This window comes from Motacilla alba, chromosome 6, assembly GCF_015832195.1.
Source record: "Motacilla alba alba isolate MOTALB_02 chromosome 6, Motacilla_alba_V1.0_pri, whole genome shotgun sequence".
Lineage (NCBI taxonomy): Eukaryota > Metazoa > Chordata > Aves > Passeriformes > Motacillidae > Motacilla > Motacilla alba.
Window position 1 is genome coordinate 28,920,665 of NC_052021.1, and position 21,156 is coordinate 28,941,820.

At 39.6% G+C, this 21,156-nt stretch overlaps 1 protein-coding gene across 1 annotated transcript in view; it reads right to left on the reverse strand.

The window, feature by feature from the left end:
- Nucleotides 1–17,197: 17,197 nt before the first annotated feature.
- The window catches only part of GFRA1 (GDNF family receptor alpha 1), a 132,194-nt gene continuing 128,235 nt past the window's right edge, over nucleotides 17,198–21,156 (reverse strand). Inside the window, exons 8-9 of the mRNA XM_038140289.1 lie at nucleotides 18,975–19,031; nucleotides 17,198–18,260 (exon numbers count right to left, since the gene is read on the reverse strand). Coding sequence (XP_037996217.1) covers nucleotides 18,099–18,260; nucleotides 18,975–19,031 — 219 coding nt within the window. The 3' untranslated portion in view covers nucleotides 17,198–18,098. The remainder of the gene's footprint in view (nucleotides 18,261–18,974; nucleotides 19,032–21,156) is intronic.

Genomic DNA, 21,156 nt, shown 5'->3' on the forward strand with positions numbered 1-21,156 from the left:
CATCAGCCATCGCCTTGATGAAAGACATGAAGTCTTGTGAAGATTTTCCAATTATTATTTAGACAGGCTCAGATTAATTCTACTGTACCAAGAAGGTAAGACTGAACTTGGAGAGCCTGGGGTGTCTAAAGCTTAGGAAAAAGGAGAGAACCTATCTGTCACTGGGTCAGATGCTCAGAGGGCTGTTAATAATGCATTTTCATGAGTTAACCTTCTATCCTGTCCTTTTCAAAACTCTGTCATGTAACATGAGTTATGTGCTACCAGATAATTTTCCTGAAGTGGTTGCAGTGCTCACCAAAGATGGTTGTGCTCTTTCTCTGGACTATCATTTTAGAACACACTTTAACTACATCATCTGTAGGATATAGCCACTCTGGGGATCTTTTAGAGACACAATTCACAGCAGACAAACCATCTCTTATGTGTAGTCATGCAAAGTGAAATAAAACAACGTGAGACTGAAGGCGTCAGTCGACTTTAAATGTATCTGAATCCTTTCTCCCAGGAGAAGGCAAAAAGGCAATGGTTCTAACCTTGCTGTGGCTTGTACAACACTCACAGCACTGATTAACACTTGTTCACGTTCTGCCTGATTTCAGTGGAAATTCCATGGGGCTTCTGGGAATTCTGAAACCGCCAGATGAGGAATTCATGGAGGGTTACCCGCTGCAAGCAAAAGACAACTAGCTCAGGCAGCATTGCTTCAGCACAGGAGCACAGTGTGGCCAGCCTGGCTTTGGCTACAGCCCTGTGGTTTGTACTCCTCTGAGGCACAGTAGGAGCCTGGACCCTTTGGGGCCAAGCAGAGCCGGATCTCTGGGCTTCCCACATTTTGCAGATGTCTTCAATAAATGGAAATCAGGCAATGGAGGCAGCATGAGCTCAGCACCCCAGCCCAGCACTGTTTTCCACCAAGAGCCTGGGCAGAGTTGAGGTGTTTTCCCATCTAACCCTGGAGTGTGATGCACTTTAGGTTGGAGACAGGCGCCCTTCTGCTCCACCCAGGGAGATTTTCCAGCATGCAAAAGTGCTTAATGAGCTCTGGAGCCCAGGATGAAGGTGCTCACTGAATTAAATCATCTTTGGGACTAGGCAGTGTAGAGAGTAAATACTGTACATCACCATCTGAGAGGCTGGCTCCTAACTTCAATTTAATCCCTGTTTAGAATGCTTGAATCTTTATGTTCTCATCCATAAAATGGATTTAACAGCATTTTCCTGCCTTTCAAGGCAGCTGGGTAAGCACACAAAGATATGTGCCTTAGCACTAATGAGCTCTTATGAGTACTGTAAATGAGAATCATCTAGATTAAAATGATACAGGGGCTTTTCTTTATTTTGTTGAAAATAACTGAATCTCTAAGGTCACTTATGAGGGGTTTTTTTCCAGTGGAAACCTTTAAATTTTGTGGAGGAAAGAGTGGGGCCAGAATCTATCAAACATAAAGGTGCATTCATAAATATGCACAGAGCAGCCCAACATTTTCATGCTAAGGAACTGCTGTATAAAATACTTTATTATATTTTATTTTGTTTTATTTTTTCACAGCAAGAAGGGTCTAGTAGAGTCAGCTGCACTAGGGAGAGATCTGATGCCTCAGATTTCTTTCTTTGGGCTTTGGATTCCAAAAGTAATGAAATAGTTCCACAGAAACAGAAGAGAGAATGAGAGAAGAAAAAAACAACCATGTTTTGTACAGTCCAAATCCACCAATTATTACACTATGATACGTGCTTGTAGACTTTGACTAGTGTGAAACATGGCAATATGTACTTTTTGGGCAGAAAATATTTGTTGTACAGAAGAAAGGGCAAGCATGAGTTTGAGCTGCACATGCAAGAACAGAGGTACAGAGGAGCCATTCCTCTCACACCTGCTTTGTCTTTTGCCCTTTACTTGTGTGTGGACTTCCTTGTGCCTGGTACAAGGAATAAATTATTCATTTGTGGCAGGATTAGAAAGCCCTAACTCCAAAAAAGAGAGTAATATAATGGGATAAAATGACTTGAACTTTAAATTGTTACTTAGGCTTAAATCCAATGGACTTCATTGCTTGAAATTAGAAAATGAACATAGTACTCTTTTCTTGGGTTGGCTTTTGGTTTGGTTTCTTTTTGTTTTGTTGCTGTTGTTTTGGGTTTTGTTTGTTTTTTCCTCAGGTGTTGGAAACAAGATCTTTTGGAGCATCCTCTGCTATTTATCACAAAACCAGCTGCAGAGCTGAAACATGAGATGTACAAGGCAAAATTAATAAAGATTGTCATCCTTTCTGGTTTGTCTCTTCCTGCAGGATTTCTGAGGTGCCCTTGCAGCCACACCAACTGTGTGTGATTACAGTGAGTATGATTATGTCTGGATGCTTAGCCCCAATTTCCAAGCTGAAGACTACAATTCTATTGTGTATTATTTATAAAGTTCCTGCTAGGCCTAATGCTTGCTTCAGGAGAGATCACTGTTGAATATTTGAGCTGAACCTGTCTCATATACCACTTAACAACCCACCTTATCAGCACACTGTCCATAGGAATGCTGAACACACTTCCCACCAAGGTAAATTTTAACTGCTCCATTACTTTCTCAGAAAACTGGCCCCCCTTTTTGGTAAATACCTTCTGATACCTTGGACTGAGTGTACCACCTGAAAAGAGTGTCAGGGTCTCCTGTATGCAGTTGAATGCTGTTTCACCACCAGCATTTCACTCTGGAAACTTTGGACTCTTCTCAGTTTTCCAAGTCAGCAATTGGATCATATTTATTTAGAGCTGGCTGTGTAAATGTATTGATTTGTAGCCTGTTATTGTTTTTTGCCTTGTATTTATGTGGCTCTAATGGACTGAAAGTGTTTCAAAACTGAAGGGGATTAAAATATAGAGCTTTTTCTCTGGGTAAGTGTAGGGAATATTATAACTTTAAATCTGTTCTAAAATGTGATTTTACAGCATTTATATACTGTTATTTTAAAGCCAGAGATACTGTGCCATCCAGTAATTGAGTACAAAGCCATGAAAATAGTAGAAAGAAATGAAGGTACAGAGAGGAAACAATGAAGCTGGCAATACAAACCCTTGTCAAATGTGAGGAATGAGCTTTGAAACAAGCTCTGACTTTGCCTTTGCCACTTGCTTGGCCGAATAATCTCACCCTCCCCCCCCAGCCAGATGTCACCATATGGCCAGTGACAATTTTCAATTAAAGGCCTATGGTGTTTATCATCTCCTTTTACATATGGATGAAAAGCAGTCCTGTGACCTGCCCATCGCACCCAAGAGGATTGGGCTCCTTCTTTAAAAGATGTGTGTGCCAAGATTCATCCTCATCTTGGTGCCTTAAGTTTCCAAGCCCAGTTTTAGTATTTTGAACCTTTGTTCAGCCACTGCCAGCTCTGAATCGAGCCTGCATCTCCTGCAGTCCCTGGGTACTGAGGGTGGGCTTTGGAGAAGCTTAGGGCTCAACTCTTGACAGTGCTGAAAATGCCACTGTGCAGTTGATTCGAGCCTCACAGCTGCTTTGGCTGCCCACTTCTGCAAGGGGCAATTTCAGAGCACGGCCACGCAGATGTGAATGTTGTGTCACGCATCCCAACTACGGAGCAAGGAACCCACTCATTGTGACAGCACCAGTCACACTTACCAAGGGGTCCTGGCACCCTTCACAATGAGGGACAGATGTTAATGATCCAATCAGCTGCTCATCCTTAAGATTGCATAATGATTATCCAACAAATTTGATTATTGGAGTTACTATGTGTTTTAAGCTAACTTTTATGCATGGCTGGGCTTTCCCAGTAATCCTACACAGTATCCAAGGCACCATTCAGTGGCTTCTTTCAAATCCCTGCAAAGCAATTACTGTCCTTTCTACATATTCAGGAATTGTCAGTTTCAGGTGCAATTAAAGTGAAATTGCTTTCAGTAGGTACTTGGCTATGATGACTTTTGCTGGTCATAATTCTCTCTACACTATGTTGCTTCTTCAGATAAAAATTATATTTCTCTTGTGTCTTGGAATCTCAAGCTCATTTTTGACCCAAAGTATCCTCCGAGAGTTGTAAAACTAAGATGTTATAACTGCACATTACCTAGTAATGAACATTGTGAGAGTCAGGCCAGGAAGATGAAGACAAGAGGTATGAATTAATGTTTTAATAATCTTCCTCAGATCGGTTCAAGTCATACAGGCAAGGATCCCAGTAACTGCTGGTGAGCAATGCAGCTGCTCCAGTAGGGTCTGATATTGCTGTGTAACTCTCCCAGGAGATGGTGCTCAGTGTCTGCAGAGACAGATGGTCACTCAGCCACCAAGAGAGCTTTGACCTTGTCCCAGCACGATGGTGCGACTGTGCACTTTGGACAGAACTGCTGCTTACAGTGACACGGCTTTTGCTGGAGGCATAGGAAGCTCATTAATTTATTTTTACTTCTGTTCAATCCTAGGCTATGCAAGACATCCTTGTGTACTGGTCCGGGACATCCACCATTTTTATAAGGGAAAGCAAAGACCTGCTCCATTCAGACTAGCACAAGGTTTGAATTGAAACACAGCTGTGAATCATGCCACTTGGTTCTGCAGGGCTAGGACAGGAAACCTGTGGAAGCAGCATCTCTCACTGCACCATGCTGGTGTTCCTTCTCCAGTACAGGAGCCAACCAGTATGAGACATTTTGCAGACCTGCACAATGCCAGCCTTCCCACACATCCATGTGCGCTGCCAGGCCAGATCTGCTGGGATTCATCCATGGTTGAAATAACCAGAACAGTGTCTTGTTCTTGCAGTTTAGAATACAAAGAATTTCCAAAGACAGTGCAAAAACTCTGTTTTAACATCTCAAAGCAGAAACCCTAAACACTACAGAGCTATATCCTTGAGAAATAGGTTTAATAGATTAAGAGGCTGTCTTCTGGCACTGTGCAAGGTGTTGGACTTGCCTGAATCATTCCTTGAACACAGCTTTTCTCAGAGAAAAAAAACCTTGTCTGGTTTTAAAGATTTTGTTCAATGGTGGAGAACACAGTACAAATCTTGCTTACTTGTTCCTCTGTTTACTTACATTCTCTGTTAAAAATACTACACTTCTCTACGCTGAACTGGTCTAGATTTAACAGCCAGCCAGCCTTGTTAAAGCTTTGTCTGTGGACGGAAAACTTTCTAGTTAGCTATTTTCTAATTTTCTGTTCCTTGTTAGGTTCCCACAGTCAGTGTTCATGACAGTACACAGTGGGGTCGTGATGAGATTGCACAGTTAGGGATGTGCCATTAGCCATGCTTTTCACAGACACTTAGCATCACCCTTTTGGCTCTTCTTGGAGCCATCTCCAATTTTTCAGCACTAGTTTGATAAGATTTACTGAAAAAGGACAGTACAGACCCAGATGGCTTCCCACCCAGTGCATTCAGAAGTGGCAACACTTCCATGTGTGTTACTATAAATACAGCAACAAACACTTAAAATGATTTAATCTTATATTTTTAAGTACCTGTCTGCTCTGAGATGGGTGCAAAGCCACTGAAGTCGTGCTCAGAAAAGCCAGTATGCCTGAGTTGACCCTATTCCTCCATTTGGTTGGTCCAGAAAACATGATTCAGTACAAAAAGGAGTACATTTGCAGTGACTGTGCCAGATACAGCTTTCTCAGATATCAGTGAACCAAAAAATTGGGAACAGGGGGAAAAGTTATTAGAGAAACTGTTACCACTGCAACCTCCTTTGTTTTCTTTAATATACCCTCTTGATCTGTTCTGTGCTCAGAGCCACTTTCCAGTTTGTCAGCCACCATGAGTCCAGCTCCTGGTTGTTGGGTGTTTAAAAAAGTCAGTTAACCAATAAAAACCCGAGCCAAGCTCCCAACGAGCATCCGGCTGTGCTTGTTTGGATGTGTCTGTGAGTAATGCCAAGCTACAGGAAAGCCAAGCCAGTATTCAGACATCAGTTTTTGGAAATGGGATTTGTTGTGTTATTTATCTTCTGTATTAATGGAGAGGGCCTGGCTTTTGTTTTTTAACCTTGTTGTTTCAATGCCAGAACTGTAGAAATATAACCCAAATTAAAACAATAGCTCTTAAAAGATGTGATATTTTCTTCCATCCCCCGTTTAGTAAGCAGCCTTGGCAGTGTCATTTCATATAAAGAACTGCAAAGTCACAAGGTCCAGAAATACAATAATTCCAGGAATGACAAAAAAAATGACCTGCTTTGTCTTTTTATTGACTATAACTGTGGTGAAAAAGGCCATTCTGCATCCTCAGCCGTAACTAGTTAATTACTTTCTGTTGTTTTTTGTAGATGTTTCTAACCAACATTAAGTAAAATGTACATTGTGGAGCAAACCATCCATACAGTATATGCCATAATTACTGTTCAGCAATTTCACACTAGCAAAAATTTATTAAAACTTCACGACTCATTAATAGTAAGTGATCATAATCGCTTAATAGAAAAGGAAACTCAGCTAATGATAGAAGTGCTGATTAATGTTTTTGACCTTAAGACAGGAAGTCAAGTGAAATTAATGTCATTGGGTGTTGAAAGTTAAGTTATTGTCAAGTGTAGATAGCCTCTAATCAAAAGAGAAATCCCACAACTTCACAAATGTTGTCTTCTTCATGACAAAACTATTGCTTTTCTATACTCCATGGTATTTTTAGAAATCTCACTGCCACATTTCAAATGGCAAGATTGACCCATTTATTACAAAAGTCAGTTAAAAAAAGGAAGTTACTCACACACACATATACATATACATATACATATACATATATATATATATATATATATATATATACAGCCACTTCAGGATGGGATCTTAAAGAAATACTTAACACACTGGCAGCATTATATATAACTATTTATCTTTCTTTTGGTCCACAGTATTCCCTTTATGAGCTCAGGTTAAATATTTTTGAAGAGAATAACAGCCCAGCTGACCAGTCTGTTGCCTCATCACACATCAGATGCTTGGGCACTGCTGGAGCTGACAGGATGACTGTCCTTGCAGCCAGCTGTGTGCCTGGAAAACATCAGCCTCAGCTTTGCATCCGGCTGCTTCTGATGCCCACTGGGGCTGTTGCAAGTGCATTTGGGATGCAGCAGGCACTGGACGGCACCAGGAGGTGCTGCGGCCAACCTCAGGCCAGGTTAATGTGGGAGTGGAATATCTGTGCAAGGGTCCCAGTCCCTGAGGTAGCTCAGGTACTGGGTTGTAAATGGAAATTACTTCTACTTCAGCTGTAAATATTTTTTATGTGTGCTCTTTTTTCATTTTTTTTGAAATGAGACATTATTTGAAAGCAGGATTCCCCAGGACATACTTGTTCTTAATTATGCCGCAGCCCTGCACGTAACATTTCAAGATGAAGGGTGTGGAGCCTCTCACACATTGGCCTAATCTATCCCACTGAAAAGGCTGAATGGAGATGCCTCAGCCTTTCACCTGAGAAGAAATTCTTTCCAGATGCTAACTCAGGTTGTGAGCACTCTAAAACTCAGTTTGAATAACCTTCTCTAGATCATTCAACAGCTCCCATGATGGGCAGAGAGGGAGGGACAGTTTCTTCCAAGTATGAGCAGAAACCTGGCTACGTGTTAGTGAGCTTTATGTTCATTTGACATCAGTCAAAGTCACAGAGGGAAGGACAATCCCTTTCTAATAATGTCACTCAATATTTAGCCTACCTACATTTGTATTAATAATAAAGCCCTCAGGCAGTGAGTTATGTGCAGCCATTGATCTGCTCAAAACAGCACTGAAATATTGACAAATACTGTTTTGGAGACAAATAAAAGCTAAACTGTATTTATATCCACCAGATTCTGACCTCTGACAAACAAGCAAATGGAACTGCACAGCCAGGTTAATGCTACCTTTGAGCCTCTCCAAACCAGAATGAAGCCAGCAGTGGATTGGTAAATGCAGATTTATTTTTACATTTTTGTTTTTATAATTTATATCTGTGTGTGTACTTTGTGGGAGACTTTCCAACTGCTTCTCTTGAAGATTTTTTTGTGTTAACATCTCTTTTGAAAGCAAGAGGGATGTGGCACACTTGCAAACCTGGAGATAAATACCATCTGTTTAGTTAACTTCACTAAGAATATTGGCGGAATATTGTTCTTTTTAAAAAACATATATATACAAGAGCAATTCAGAGATTTGAATTGCAGGTCCTCCCAAAGCAATTGACTACAAGACTTTATTTCATAATGCTGCAGAACATTTTTTTTTTGTATTTTTATTAAAGACTCTGTAAACTACACTTTCTACCTCAGAGCAAAAGATTTTCTATCATCCTCTTTGGGGGAAAAAAAAAACCCAACAACAACCAATCCAAAAAGCTTTCTGCACAATTAGTATGGAGCAACATTTCCCAGCCTCTATTTTGGCTTTTTCCTCGCCATTGCTCTGCAGTTTTCTGTAATTAATACAGATAAAAAATTTTGGCGACGCAGAATTAGGGGGTGTAATTTGTATTCAGAGCCAAAAAAGACATGCATCTTACCAATACAACTGAGTTTATTGTTACCAAAAAAATGTTTCAGGAAATCATACTTCTGTCTCTGAACACAAACCAGAACTCAGCATGAAGCAGACAAAAACAGAGACAGGTTTTTTTGCCAACATGCAGGAGCAGTGCAAGTGTCAGGGCAGGCTGATTGCTTGGGCAGAGTATTTTGGAGAGCTCTAGGAGCATGCCTGGGAAATGGTTAGGATCACCTTTCAAAACCCCTTTCCTGTGCAGCTTACAACTCTGCTAACTTAATGGCACACTGGAAGGGCATCTCCAAGAAAACTCCAAGGGGGAAGGTGTCAGATTTGTCCCCTCTAACCTGTCCATCTTTGTCCACGCCTGCTTTGAAGATGCCAAACCATTCATCTGCTTACCAGGGTGTCATTTAGAATTTTTCTGCAGAACCCAACCCATTTAACTGAAATTATTCTATAAAAGCCATGTAAAGTAGATAACACCACTTATCCAGGCATCACTAGACCCTACTAACATTCCTAAAGGAAGTCAGCCAAAGTGTGATGAGCACTGTTTTACACGTGGCAGCCAGGACAGAGAGAACTCAGTTTCAGTTTCTTTGTGAGGATGCTGGTGCCCTCCATCATGACAAGAGATGGATGCTGTGAGGGGTCGTTCTTTATTAACAGCATAGCCTCTACATGTGGAACAAGGGCAGTGTGATACAGTGGCTCAAGTTTGTGCACTTTCTAGGCAGACCCTTTGCACTAATTTTCCCAGCCTTTGTCCAGGAATAGTGGCCCTAACTGCCATGACCTGTCAGCCCACGGGGAAATTGCCAAAGGCAGTCTACGTGTGAACAATTAAAAGCAAAAACCCTGCCAACCCTAGATCAACAAAACACAGCCTAAAAATCATACCCACAGATGAGGCACACTGAAGAATCCATCTGGTCATGCACAGTTGGCTGCTTAGTGATGTCAAACACAGCTTGGTTTCATCCGTCCCAGGAGAGGCTGCTCAGCAAGTCTGTCATGAAGCTGTACCTCATGAGTGAAGGCTTTGCTGCTGTTCCTCCATCCTCACCCTCCTCTTTCACAGCACTGGAGCTGTGGCAGCGCAAAGAATGAGGGAAAGGTAGAAGGCAAGTCCAGTGCTAACCCACACCGGCAAACATTTTGGTTGTTTTTGTGCACCACACTCTCCAAACACGTCTTTGAAATGGTTAAACGTTTGGAAGATGGCACTGCAGGAGCTGAAGAGCCTGGAGCACTTTATGCACAGGACTTAATAGCAGCAGAATGACTCCTAAATCCAAGCAACCTCAATAGCGGGCCCATGAAGCCAAGCTGAGTGTTGGATACTGCCAAACAGAATGTGCTGCCTTCCCCTCCCACCTCCTGAAACACAGATCATCTGGGTAGCAAACAACGCCAGGACAGCTAAACATCTACTTGCATCACCCCTGCAACTCTAGACCCTCCTGCAGCTGCCAAAGCATGATGATGATTTAGTTGGAAAAGTGTTTTCAGCCCTTGTAGAGCAGACCTTTAACCTTGGATTTTGTGCATCTCTACCACTCCCATGTCTCCTTCTCGCACCCTTCCCCCAAACCTTGCTTCTCTCTCGGAGTAACAGCAATTTAAACTGTCTGGTCTTAAAATGGGGGAGGCTCTGGCCCTTTGCTGAGCAGCAGCTTTTACACGGGTGAGTGTGACTGCCCTTTGCTCATAATATATTCATTTGTTAAATCTCAGTTCGAATATGAGTAAACGCTGAAATTATTTTCTTGGTTTTTAGTCACCAACATGAGGAAAGGCATCCTGAAAGCTTGTTTATCCACCTTCCCTCTCCTCTCCCAGCACACTCTGCATTTCCTAAAATAACCTCCCGCTAGCGCTTTTGTCTTCAAAGCCTCTGCAGCCTCTTCTGCTGCCATTGTGTGAACATAGGAGCGAGCCCTTTCTTTCTGGCCTGGCAGGATGAAGGGGTGGGGTGGGTGTGGAGGCGCCTGTGCGTGCCAGAGAGTGAACAAGCATGAATAGGGCCAGCTGGCCCCTCTCGTGCCCGTCCCTCCATCATTTCCATCTGATGCTGCCTGCTCATTGTAATTTTGCAGGCCACATTCACTAACACAAAGAGACTAGGGAGCAAGCAAATGAACAGATATTTAAAGGGAAAAAGCTTTATTTCTTATTTTCTTAGATCATGGACTGCAAAACAACAGGGAAAAATGAAATCAACTTTGTTGTCTTTTTTTTTTTTTTGCCAGTCAAGCTTCCTTTTTTTTTTTTTTTTTTAAATAATAAATCAAAACAGAAGAAAAACAACCAGGAAATTGTTCTCACAAAAACATGCTTTTTAATAAAAAAAGAGAATAATGTTTATTGAGAGGGATTTTTTTCTGGATATGTACAATACTAATGCAGGAGGATTATGCTAACAGAAAATGCCAAACATCATGGATTGACTTCCAAAGTGTGGACAGTCCAAAGAGCAACGTCCTCAGAGCAAGTAAGTCAACAGGAACAAGTGAACAGTGGTTTTGGGGTTTTTTTTACAACAAATTACCAGCCATTATGACTGAAGACCTGACACAGAATAACCTGCAGTGAGATGTACAGAAATCAGTAAGACGACACAGAATTTTCACAAGAAGGTAACTGTTTGTGTAAGAATTTCCTCCAGAAAATGGAAGCAGGTTCTAGACAGTTTTGGAAAAAGACAAAGAGAAAAAATAGGTGGAAAAAAGTGCAGGAAAATACTAACATTGGATATCCTCAGATCACAGTGAATGCCAGTCCTCCTGGGTCCAAATGCTACCTGTTACCTTTATCTTCACCACTTCTGCTTACCCTCAACTAATTGCTTTATCATCACGATGTAAGAAAAATTACTTTTATTATGAGCCTTCTCCTGCTTTTTCCTTCTTGCTGCAGCTCTCGTCAACTTGTAGTTTACACAAAAAGTGCTAAATTCAACCTACCCTCAGGTTAAAGACACATGCACCTTCCCAGCCAGAGCAGTACTAATCACAGCTAATTATTTCAATACTAGGTAATGCTGCACAAAACCTCACACAAACCCTGTCAGGGCAAACTCAGTAGCAATAATTCTGGGGGAGGGAGAACATGGAGATCAATAACTGCCACCAGTTAAGTTTCCCACATGTTGGAGTGCTTTGAAGCAATTTCTCCCACTGACCGCACTCAGGATTTATTTTTTTGTTCTTATCCAGAAACAGTAGGCTACTGGGAAGAGGTAAGAGGTTGATTTTATGCAGCACTTCCCAGAAAAGCAGCAATATAAAAATCAAGACAATATTTTTCTTTCAATTTTTACCTCTACTTAGTTTCTTTTTAAGAAATGTGTGACTCAGCTCAGTCTGGGTTGTGCACTCCTGACTGCCAGGCACAATCCCCTGTGAGGCTTTGTTCCACCTCTAATAACCCTTACAAACATTCCTACTGTCTTAACTTTCACTTAAAGGTTAAAACCTTTGTCTCAGCCAGAGAATGTCATTGCTAATGACCAGGTCTGGGGATGTCAGGAGGAGATCCTGTGCTCCCAGCATTTAGGTTAGTATGCTCCCAAAAGAATTGCTTCACTTCTCAGAAGGGGGAACAGTTTCCATGGGCTAAGCCACAAAGTCAAAGAAAAAATCCATGATTTCTCTGTTTTATCCTCAGTGGGACACACATTTCTCTCTCAGCAGTATGCTTTCTGCAGTATCTCCTACTAAAATAAATGGTGGTTCCCTAAACAGTAATTTTTGCATCTTCAGGCTTTCTCCTGTTTCTCCAGCCTCCTTCTGTCATATATATCCTATTCCATAAACATTACCATGAGAAGACCATATAGTTTTAATCCTATTTTGAAAATTACTCCAGAGTTTCAGTAGATGTGCTGGCTTCTGTGCTTGAAGGAGTTTACATCTCCCTGTGGCTCACTACATCTGTGGGGTTTAGCTTTTGTAGCATTTAAGCTTTGACCTAAGGACAAGTGCAGTGGCCAAAAATCAACTCTTTGCTCAGCTGAAGAGCTGCAGCTAGCAAGCCTGCCATGACTTATTTGTCAGCATGTAGCTCTGACAGCTTTGTTAGTGTGGGATAAGCTTTACCCCAGCTGGACAGGCCTGAGTGATGGAGCAGACACAAAGGCTTTGGAGGACAGAGGTTTGTAAGAATTCACATTATTTTGGTATTTTGGAAGGAGGAATTTGAGGAAAACTGACCTTAAATCTATGACTCACTTTCTTTTGGATTCTAGGAAGTTCTCCTTTTGACAGATTAAAAACCAGTGCAAAAGAATTATAATGTTGGAATCCCTACAAACAGGTGAAAAGGGGCTAAGATTTGGGTGTTTTAATCTAGGCAACAATTAGCTCTAATTCTGTGATGGCAACAGCCATTGGCACTGCTTAAGATATAACAACAGAAACTGGTTTAAGCTCTGGTTAAATGTGCTCAGAGAACTCTGGTGAATAGTCTGGACAGTAGTAGTTTAGTGCCAATTTAGAATATCAGTCTATCTTGGTAAGAAATGCTACTGAGAAATTTGTTGACTCTGCGCTACTTTAAAATTCAGCTGATTTTTAGGCCACATCTTGAATTTGTTGCTCATGCTTTTATGAATGATAAAAAATAGATGGAACATCTTGTAGGAGTTGCAGGAATTGGCTTCTGACTATTGAGGTGCCCACATTTAATATGCATCTATTAAGTATAAACATTGCCTGGAGGCAAAAATAAGAAGAGAACATGAAGCAAGGATGTATAAAAGTCAAGATAATATTGAGTTAAAAATGGGAATTCATCATCCCCCCTTGATTTTACCTTAAGAACAGAGCCATCAAAATTTCCCACAGAGAATTTTACTCTTGTAAGAATTTACTACTTAGTGAGACTTTACCTATTTGACTGAAATTCCGACTGGAAAATACATTAGAAGTATTTAAATATTTCTAATAGCTTGCAAAGAGTTTGAAAGTTTTCAATCCTACTCAGTACCAAACTAAATTTTAAATTCCATCTGGGGAAAAACAACACAATGTTTTAGATTATTCAAGTCAAACCAGTGCTAAAGAGATAAAATGGGATCTTTCAATTTTCTCCCCGTTAGAGGTGTTCTTAGTTCAGTAGAGACATATTCCTGTTCACATCTTTTTCTTCTCAAAAGTGAAGGCTGTAATTAAAAAAGAAAACCAGAAAATCAGCACTGAAGCAAATTTATAAACTTGAATACTGGAGTTGGACAAAATGACCTTCCAAAGTTAAAGAGAAGCTGAAACAGCCAATAATTGAAATGTCAGGAGGAACTGGCTGCTGAGAAAAAGCAAATATTTAAAGATGAGAAATATTTAACAAGTGACTGGATTAATTTCTCTGCCAAGTTCATCAGAACCAAATATATTTCTATTTGATGTCAGGTACAATCTGACTAACCTTATAGGCATAAAACAACCCTGGAGGCCTCTTTAGCCCAGAACAGTTTTAATGCAGAACATGCAGAATGCAGAACAGTTTAATGCAGAAAGAAATAATGTCATAAACAGAACACATATTTTTCAGTGAGGTAGATGCACCTTGGTATTGAAGACAAAGAGAGTTATAATTGTATGAATAACTGCTTGTGCTTCCATCTTTTACTGCTTGCTCTGAAGGAGCTGCTGCTGCAGCAGAATCCAGCTCTTTTATTAGAAGCTAAGTATGAGATACTCCTGTCACTTGACATACATAAGATTTATGTCCCTTCAGGGAGCTGTTCTGAGTTTTGCTCTTCTACTTCACTGGTTTCTCACCATCTTTACTCTATGGAAATATCATGGTGATTAGCCAACAATCGCAAAATTTAATTAAATTGAGATTTCAAGGTGAGTCCTGCTTTGTTTTCTTGATCTCCAGCCTCGTGGCACAGGCTTTGCAAAAGCAGATACTTTCATGTTTTCAGTCCACTGATTTGAACTGCAACAAATTGTGACCACTCATGTTCAAAAGGCTGGGTCTCTAGAGGAATGTAATTTCACTGGGGAAAAAAGAAAAGAAAAGAAAAAAAGCCTGGGAATAGGTCTCCAAACAAGAGTCTGCCTAGGCATGCTTTGAAATTATTAAGAATTCCAGTTCCTCCCAATTCTTCCTACTGACACAGTGGGAATGAAACTGCTCAATGGTAAGTGGCCAGTGCCCTGGTGGAGACAGACAGACAGATGGACAGCTCCTGCTCAGGGTCAGCACCTCAGCCCCATCCTCCTGAAGGAGCTGGATCTCAGGGAGCCTGGTCAGTGAAGCAAGGGCTGCACCCCTCACCACTGCCCAAGTCCCTGCATGGTCACTGCTTGGGGCTGCTGCCTGCTGGAGGTGCCACCACCCACACTGGGCCAAGGGAAACCCTCAAGTGCTGTTATTCTTGCAAATATCTGGAAGGTTCACCCTCAGTGCCTCTTTCACTGGAACAGCTTGTGGGATGAAGAGTTACGCTGACTGCAAAACCTCAGCCATACATTTCAGTTCAGTCTCAATTTTACCTTTGTGTGCACTACTTTTAAAAAGAAGCATAAACATGCTATTAATAATGCTAATGACAGTGTCTGTTCCAGTACAAGATGATTTGGATGTGTTTATGGTAGCCCATGATTTAATTTACACACAACTGAACTGGTGAGATTTACAACTGGAACAGTAGATCATCTCTAGGTACATCTTTACTTGGATGGTCCCTATATTATTGTCATATGGATAAAATTAATCTTTTAAAGGACTACATAAAGCCCAGGCTAAGCTTGTTCATTAAGCACTCAACACACAATATTTTAGTGACTGAAAGGGGAAAAAAACAATTAAACAATTTGTGTAATTCAGTACTGTAGCATGTGACTGCATTGACAAGGTCACTGTGCTAAACTGACATCATCCACACCTCATGCAACTTCGAAAAATCCTCCAATATTTGCAGGGTGGTGCCTGTAAAGTGTCAGACTCCTAAAGATATTTTGTCCTTTCTGCTTGTTTAATTAGCAATTTATTTTTTAAATTAGGACTTCAGTATATTTTTAATTTACAGGACAAAAAGCTTAAGTGCTCTGTTGAGCTTTTTTGGCTACATGTTAAAACCACCATTTTTTCCTCTACTACATATAAATTTAATTTCCAAAGGTAACTCTCATTGACCCCGATAACCAGCAGTTTCTTTTGTAATTAGAAGCTTATTAGGTTGTTATTTACAGCATAAGTGATCAATAGTTTTTACTCTGGATCAGACAATGTCAAAGCTCTAATAATTGGTATTAAATGTAAGAGAGATACTGTAACCAAAGCAAACATTAAAAAATCTTCCAAAAGTACATACTATACTGGGAGATTATTAAAATTCCCGATACTGGCTAAAATGTTTAATGTGCTGAATACAAATGATATTTTAAAGAAAGATTTGTGGATCAAAGATGGATTTAATAATCATAATGTTTAGGAATTTGTTTTGAAAATATTTTTAATTGGATAATGTAAGACTTCTGAATTACAATGCTGTATTCATTAGCATTTCAATAGGTTATACTATCAACTCTTTTTGACATAAAAGAATTTGATTCGTTTTAAAAAATCATGAATCTCATGATCTCTTTTCTGCTGCCACTAGTTTTAAGTAATTTGATTATCTTCTACAAGAAGAGCAACAGGAACCTCATGGGCTTTGCTGGTAATGATGGTCTATGTATCTCTTCTCCGAAAGCAGCTCTGCTGCCTTTGAAAGTAATTTGCAGTTTCTTATCAACACAGAATTAAAAAGCAATATTGTCTAATTTGTTATGTTCAGTGGCACAGAGTATTGTAGAATTCTATCACATGCAAATCGCTTTGAAACCTGTATTATGTGACCATAATCAAGAGTACATAAATGAATTTCAAAATTTATGAAAGTGTTTATTATTAGCCAAGAAAAATCTCAAAAGACGAACTTGTCAATAGGTTTAATAGTCTCTTAGCAAGATGTGTATTTTGCACACTCAAACCTCAGTGCAGTTTATAAAATAGTAATTCGTACTTTATAGTTGTATTGCAAATAACTGGTCTGGACATTTCAGAGCAGGACAGGGCATAATTGTGTAAGTCTCAGAGTAAATCTGTACATTCAACGTGATGAACTCCTTGCTTGCAGAAGTTATCTTCTACTTCCAAGAGGAACCAAAACTGATTACTGTTGATCACTTAGACATAACTGCTTGTAACAGTCAACAAGCCATCACAGTAAGGTATAAAGACAGCCCTTAGGGGAAATGCTGCCTATCTGATGACATTTAAAGCTTTAAAGAATTCCTTCCAGATACTGCAGGAAATCATCATGAGCCAGCACAGGCTGCCAATGCCACCGAGTGGAACCAAGCCATTAAATCATGTGTACTGGTAACATTGCCATCCAAACCATTAAATTAATTTATGGAGCTGGTCTTGCAAACAGTTCATCATGTCAGCAATGCCAAGGTCTGTGGTAGGAACTACCAGGGTGAGAAAAGCCTATCACATGGGTACATGTGCATGATGGTGCCTTGCAATTGGATCAACCTTCCTTTTGTGTTGATTTTGGCAGTTCTAAGAAATAAAACATGGTTTAAATGATATCCTACTACCTCTTGTTCCTCTACAATATTTTGATAAGAGAAGTAAGGCATGAAGTTCCTGTAGCTGTTTGATCTGACATTATCAGGTGTGTATAAACAGATGATGATGTTTTAGCAGAGCAAATAAATTGTATGTCATTTTTTATTAAACAAAGAGTATAATAACTGGACTATATTATCACAATGGAAGCATAGAAGACCATAGACTGTACAGCTGAAACCCTGTAGCAATATTTGTTCCTCATATTTAAAGAAATGTATCTTTATCAAGCTTTCACAATGGCTGCATCTTGCTAATGTAAAGAATCTTCACTCTTGTTAAGGCTAGATGATTATAATTAAAAGATAAATGTACTGTTAGAAGGTTCTACGCCACACTCTATGAGAATTTAACTGAAAGATATACATTATACCTGTATGTGAATTATAATGGCTTCTCAGCAGGGAACGCAGAATCACTTACAGTACGTAAACATTTAAAGAGGAAAATGCTAACACACTGAAAGAGTTTAACATCAGTAGCGATTTATCAAATGAAGAAGTTTCATAAAGTCCACTCTCTGGGAGAACATTCACCATTAGACAAAAGCCTGGCATCCTTGGTAGTCTGAAGTTCAATCAATTTGAAAACCAAAACCATTCAATGAGATAAACAAGATTTTAAGAAAACCATCATCTTCTTTCTCAGGTAAAAGCCAGAATTAAAATAATAATTATTAAAATAATCCAACCAGGTCGCTTTACAGGCAAATTTACACACTGTCTCTTTAAAACACAGCATGCCCAAAAGCCTTTTGGGTTTGGAATGTAGCACTGCACCAAGTATTTCACAAAGCCTCTAAATATCACAAGAAGCTTTTTTTAGAGAGAAAAAAAAATAAAATTCCAGCTGACTGAGACTGTTCTAGCAGGAGTGCCTCAGCTTAGCTCCCAGACCTGGAATTCCAGATAAACAACAGAGGACAGCAAACAGATTTTTTTTTTTTTGATTTTTTTTTTTTTTAACACGTCCTTTTGTAATGCAGCTACAAGATGACTGATGAGCTTAGGGACAAAGAGAGCGAGAGTGCAAGTGCCATCAGGGTGAGCTGTGTGCTTAGATAGGAGCTGGTAGGAAGAGCCAGGGAATTCTCCGCGGATATGTGACTGGTGGAGACTCCCGCTGTGTTGTCCTTCCCCAGAGCATTCTGCAAGACACAACACCTTCCTTGGTCACCAGCACAACATTTTTATTGCAAACCATTCAAGTTCTACTTCACAAAATTCATCTTTCGTTTGCCCATGTCCCTCCCTCCACTGATACCTGTACATCCATCTCATAAATGGAATGACAGAAAGGTCATTAAAACAGATGTCACAATGACAGTATTTTCAAATTAGTTAACACCAGTACTGCACACTTCAAAAAAGAGAAGAGGATTAAAAAATTATTACTTTAGCAATGGTTCCATGTATAAATGTATGGGGTTTTTTTAGGGATCTGTGTTTGTCATGCCAATTTACTTTATAACAGCAAAAGCAAGACCCCTAGAGAAACTACAACTCCTGTACAGTCAACAGGACAAATTTGTTTGATAAGTTATTTCTGGATAACAATAAATAAAATTTAATCCGTGGGTGCAGATTATGAAGTAAGTATCCTTGCTAGGTGCAATGGTGTTTACTGTGGGATCTGCCTAAACATACACCAGACAGGTACTGAAATATCAAACCAGCAGAGGACACTTTGAGCCCAGCTCTGAACTTCTAAGTGAGATCATTCTTTATTGCACTATGATATCCAAACATAACAAAACTGACAAGACAAGCATGAGGTAGCCTATAATAATCTTGACAGACTTAGAATGTCTTTTCATATGGGGAGGCACCTATGCTGTGAAATATCCAAGATCAACACTTACCTCATTAAGACAGAGCTCTGTGTCTACAGATTCATTGGATTTTCGCTTCTTCTGTGCCTACGAAAAAATACAAATGTTATTCCCTGTACAATTTATACTTCCAGCAGCACAAAGCACTTAGATAAATTTGCATCAGTTGTCAAAATCCTATAATTTTGACAGCAATTTGCACATTATTAGCAAATAAACTCCAAATGTAACTGCATGTTTTCCAATATTCATATTCTCATTTGAATTTACAACAAAATTTCCAACAGTCAACTAAGAGTACCTAGTAATTACAATGACGAGTGCCATCAGCTGCAGAGAACATGTTATCTCTTCTATGGCCCCTTAAAAATGCTGCTGGACATTCATGAGAAGAAATGAAATATGACAGTTAATAATTACCATAGTACCACTGCATATTAACAAATAATCTATGATATACCTCAGTTTTAGGAAAATATACAACACAGGAGTATTTTATCCTTAATGATTCTTGCAATTTTCCAACTATTATGATAAAAATATAAGTATTATTTTAATATATGTCATGGTTGCCAAAGAATCTCTTCTACAAAGCTGCAAAAAGAACACTGACTCAAGCAAGAAGCATTTCAAGTGACATCATCCAAAATGGAAGCAGCAGGCTGCACTCTGTCCAGCAGCAGGAGGTGTTTAATATTTCCATTCCTCAAGTGAGCAAGTCCGGTCTGCGTGTTTTCTGCTTTTCTACAAGGGCACTACTAATCCCCACGGTGAGGAAGGTGCTCTCAATAAACAGTGCTGTGGCTGACTTGAGCCCTTCAGTGATTCTCAGTATGAGTTCTTTCTTTTGTATATTCCAGAAACAAACCAAGCACCCTTTTATGGGAGGTAACTGAGCTGAAGCAAATCAGTTCTTGTAAGAGAAGACTTGGGTTTAAAAAACTACTGACTGCACTGGGCACATCTGGTGCTTCCACCTGGGAGTTTTGTTGGACCTGCAATTTATTTACTGCAAAAAAATGAAGATCTGAATCTCAGAGAGCTGCATTCATTTTACACTGCAGAATCTCACTGGTTTAGGCAGTGATGGCCTGGACTAAAGCAGATGTGAGAAAGTGCTGAGCAGTCTGATTTTATACCCTCAAAAATTCAGTTCCACATACTGATATTTATTTCATATCTGAGTGCCACTGGTTCTGCCAATGGATACAAAACAGTCTTTGACCTAATTACTGATTTTAGAATTCAAATGAAGAAACTGAACTTCTTATTTGGAAACATATTCTCTGCTTTTGACGATACATGAACATCTTACAGACAACTGAAAAAGTGAAACAGCTGGGATTTAAGAGAAAGACAGCTCAGCTATAGTAATAATACATACGGAATATATGTTGATAGCTTTTGTATATATGACAAAATAATTGCTCCATTTATTAATAAACACTCCCCGTAAAATTTCCTTCTTGCATACCCACTCTACTAATTAGCACCATTAAAGTGGTTATGGTAGGCATATATTTACCTGTCTAAACGGAAAAAGAAATGTCTGGAAGTAAATTTACAACAAAAAGAAGCATCACAGTGAAGCCTTTGTGCCATGTTTGTAGTGGATAGAAAACTTCTTTTAATGGCAACTTGGTATCTGTCAACTCCCAAATGGCTAGCTTCAAGGAGACAGGTAAAGAAGGATATAATAGATTTAAAACCTGATTTTCTTATGTCCATAACAGCCATACTACCTTATTGGAATTAGAATGTGAGGCTTCAGATAAAGCCTCTGGATCAGAGGTTCAGATCCTGACAGTGTAGGCTGTGAGGATCATACAAGCCTCTTATTTCTCAGTCTGTCACTTATTGCTAACTTTCCTATTCCTACATGTGTTTGTTTATTTGAAACACTGCTTTGCTGCTTACACCTGCTGTGGATTGAGAGCACTGTGCTAACTACAGGTCTACGCCTGGTAGCTGGTCTCAACACCAAAGTCAGAATTTATATGCCTTTTGTACTGTGTTTATCAAATGAGTAAAGAGAAAAACATCATTATTTTGCCTATATGCAGTCTTCCTTTACTTCATTCAGCCCGAAAACAATGTTGTGCAGCAGCTAAACCATATTTACCTCTGAGAACACTATTATAAGGGTAAAATCAATGGCTAAAAAAAAAAAAACCACCATAAAAAACCTCTTTTCAATCATTTTGATAAACAT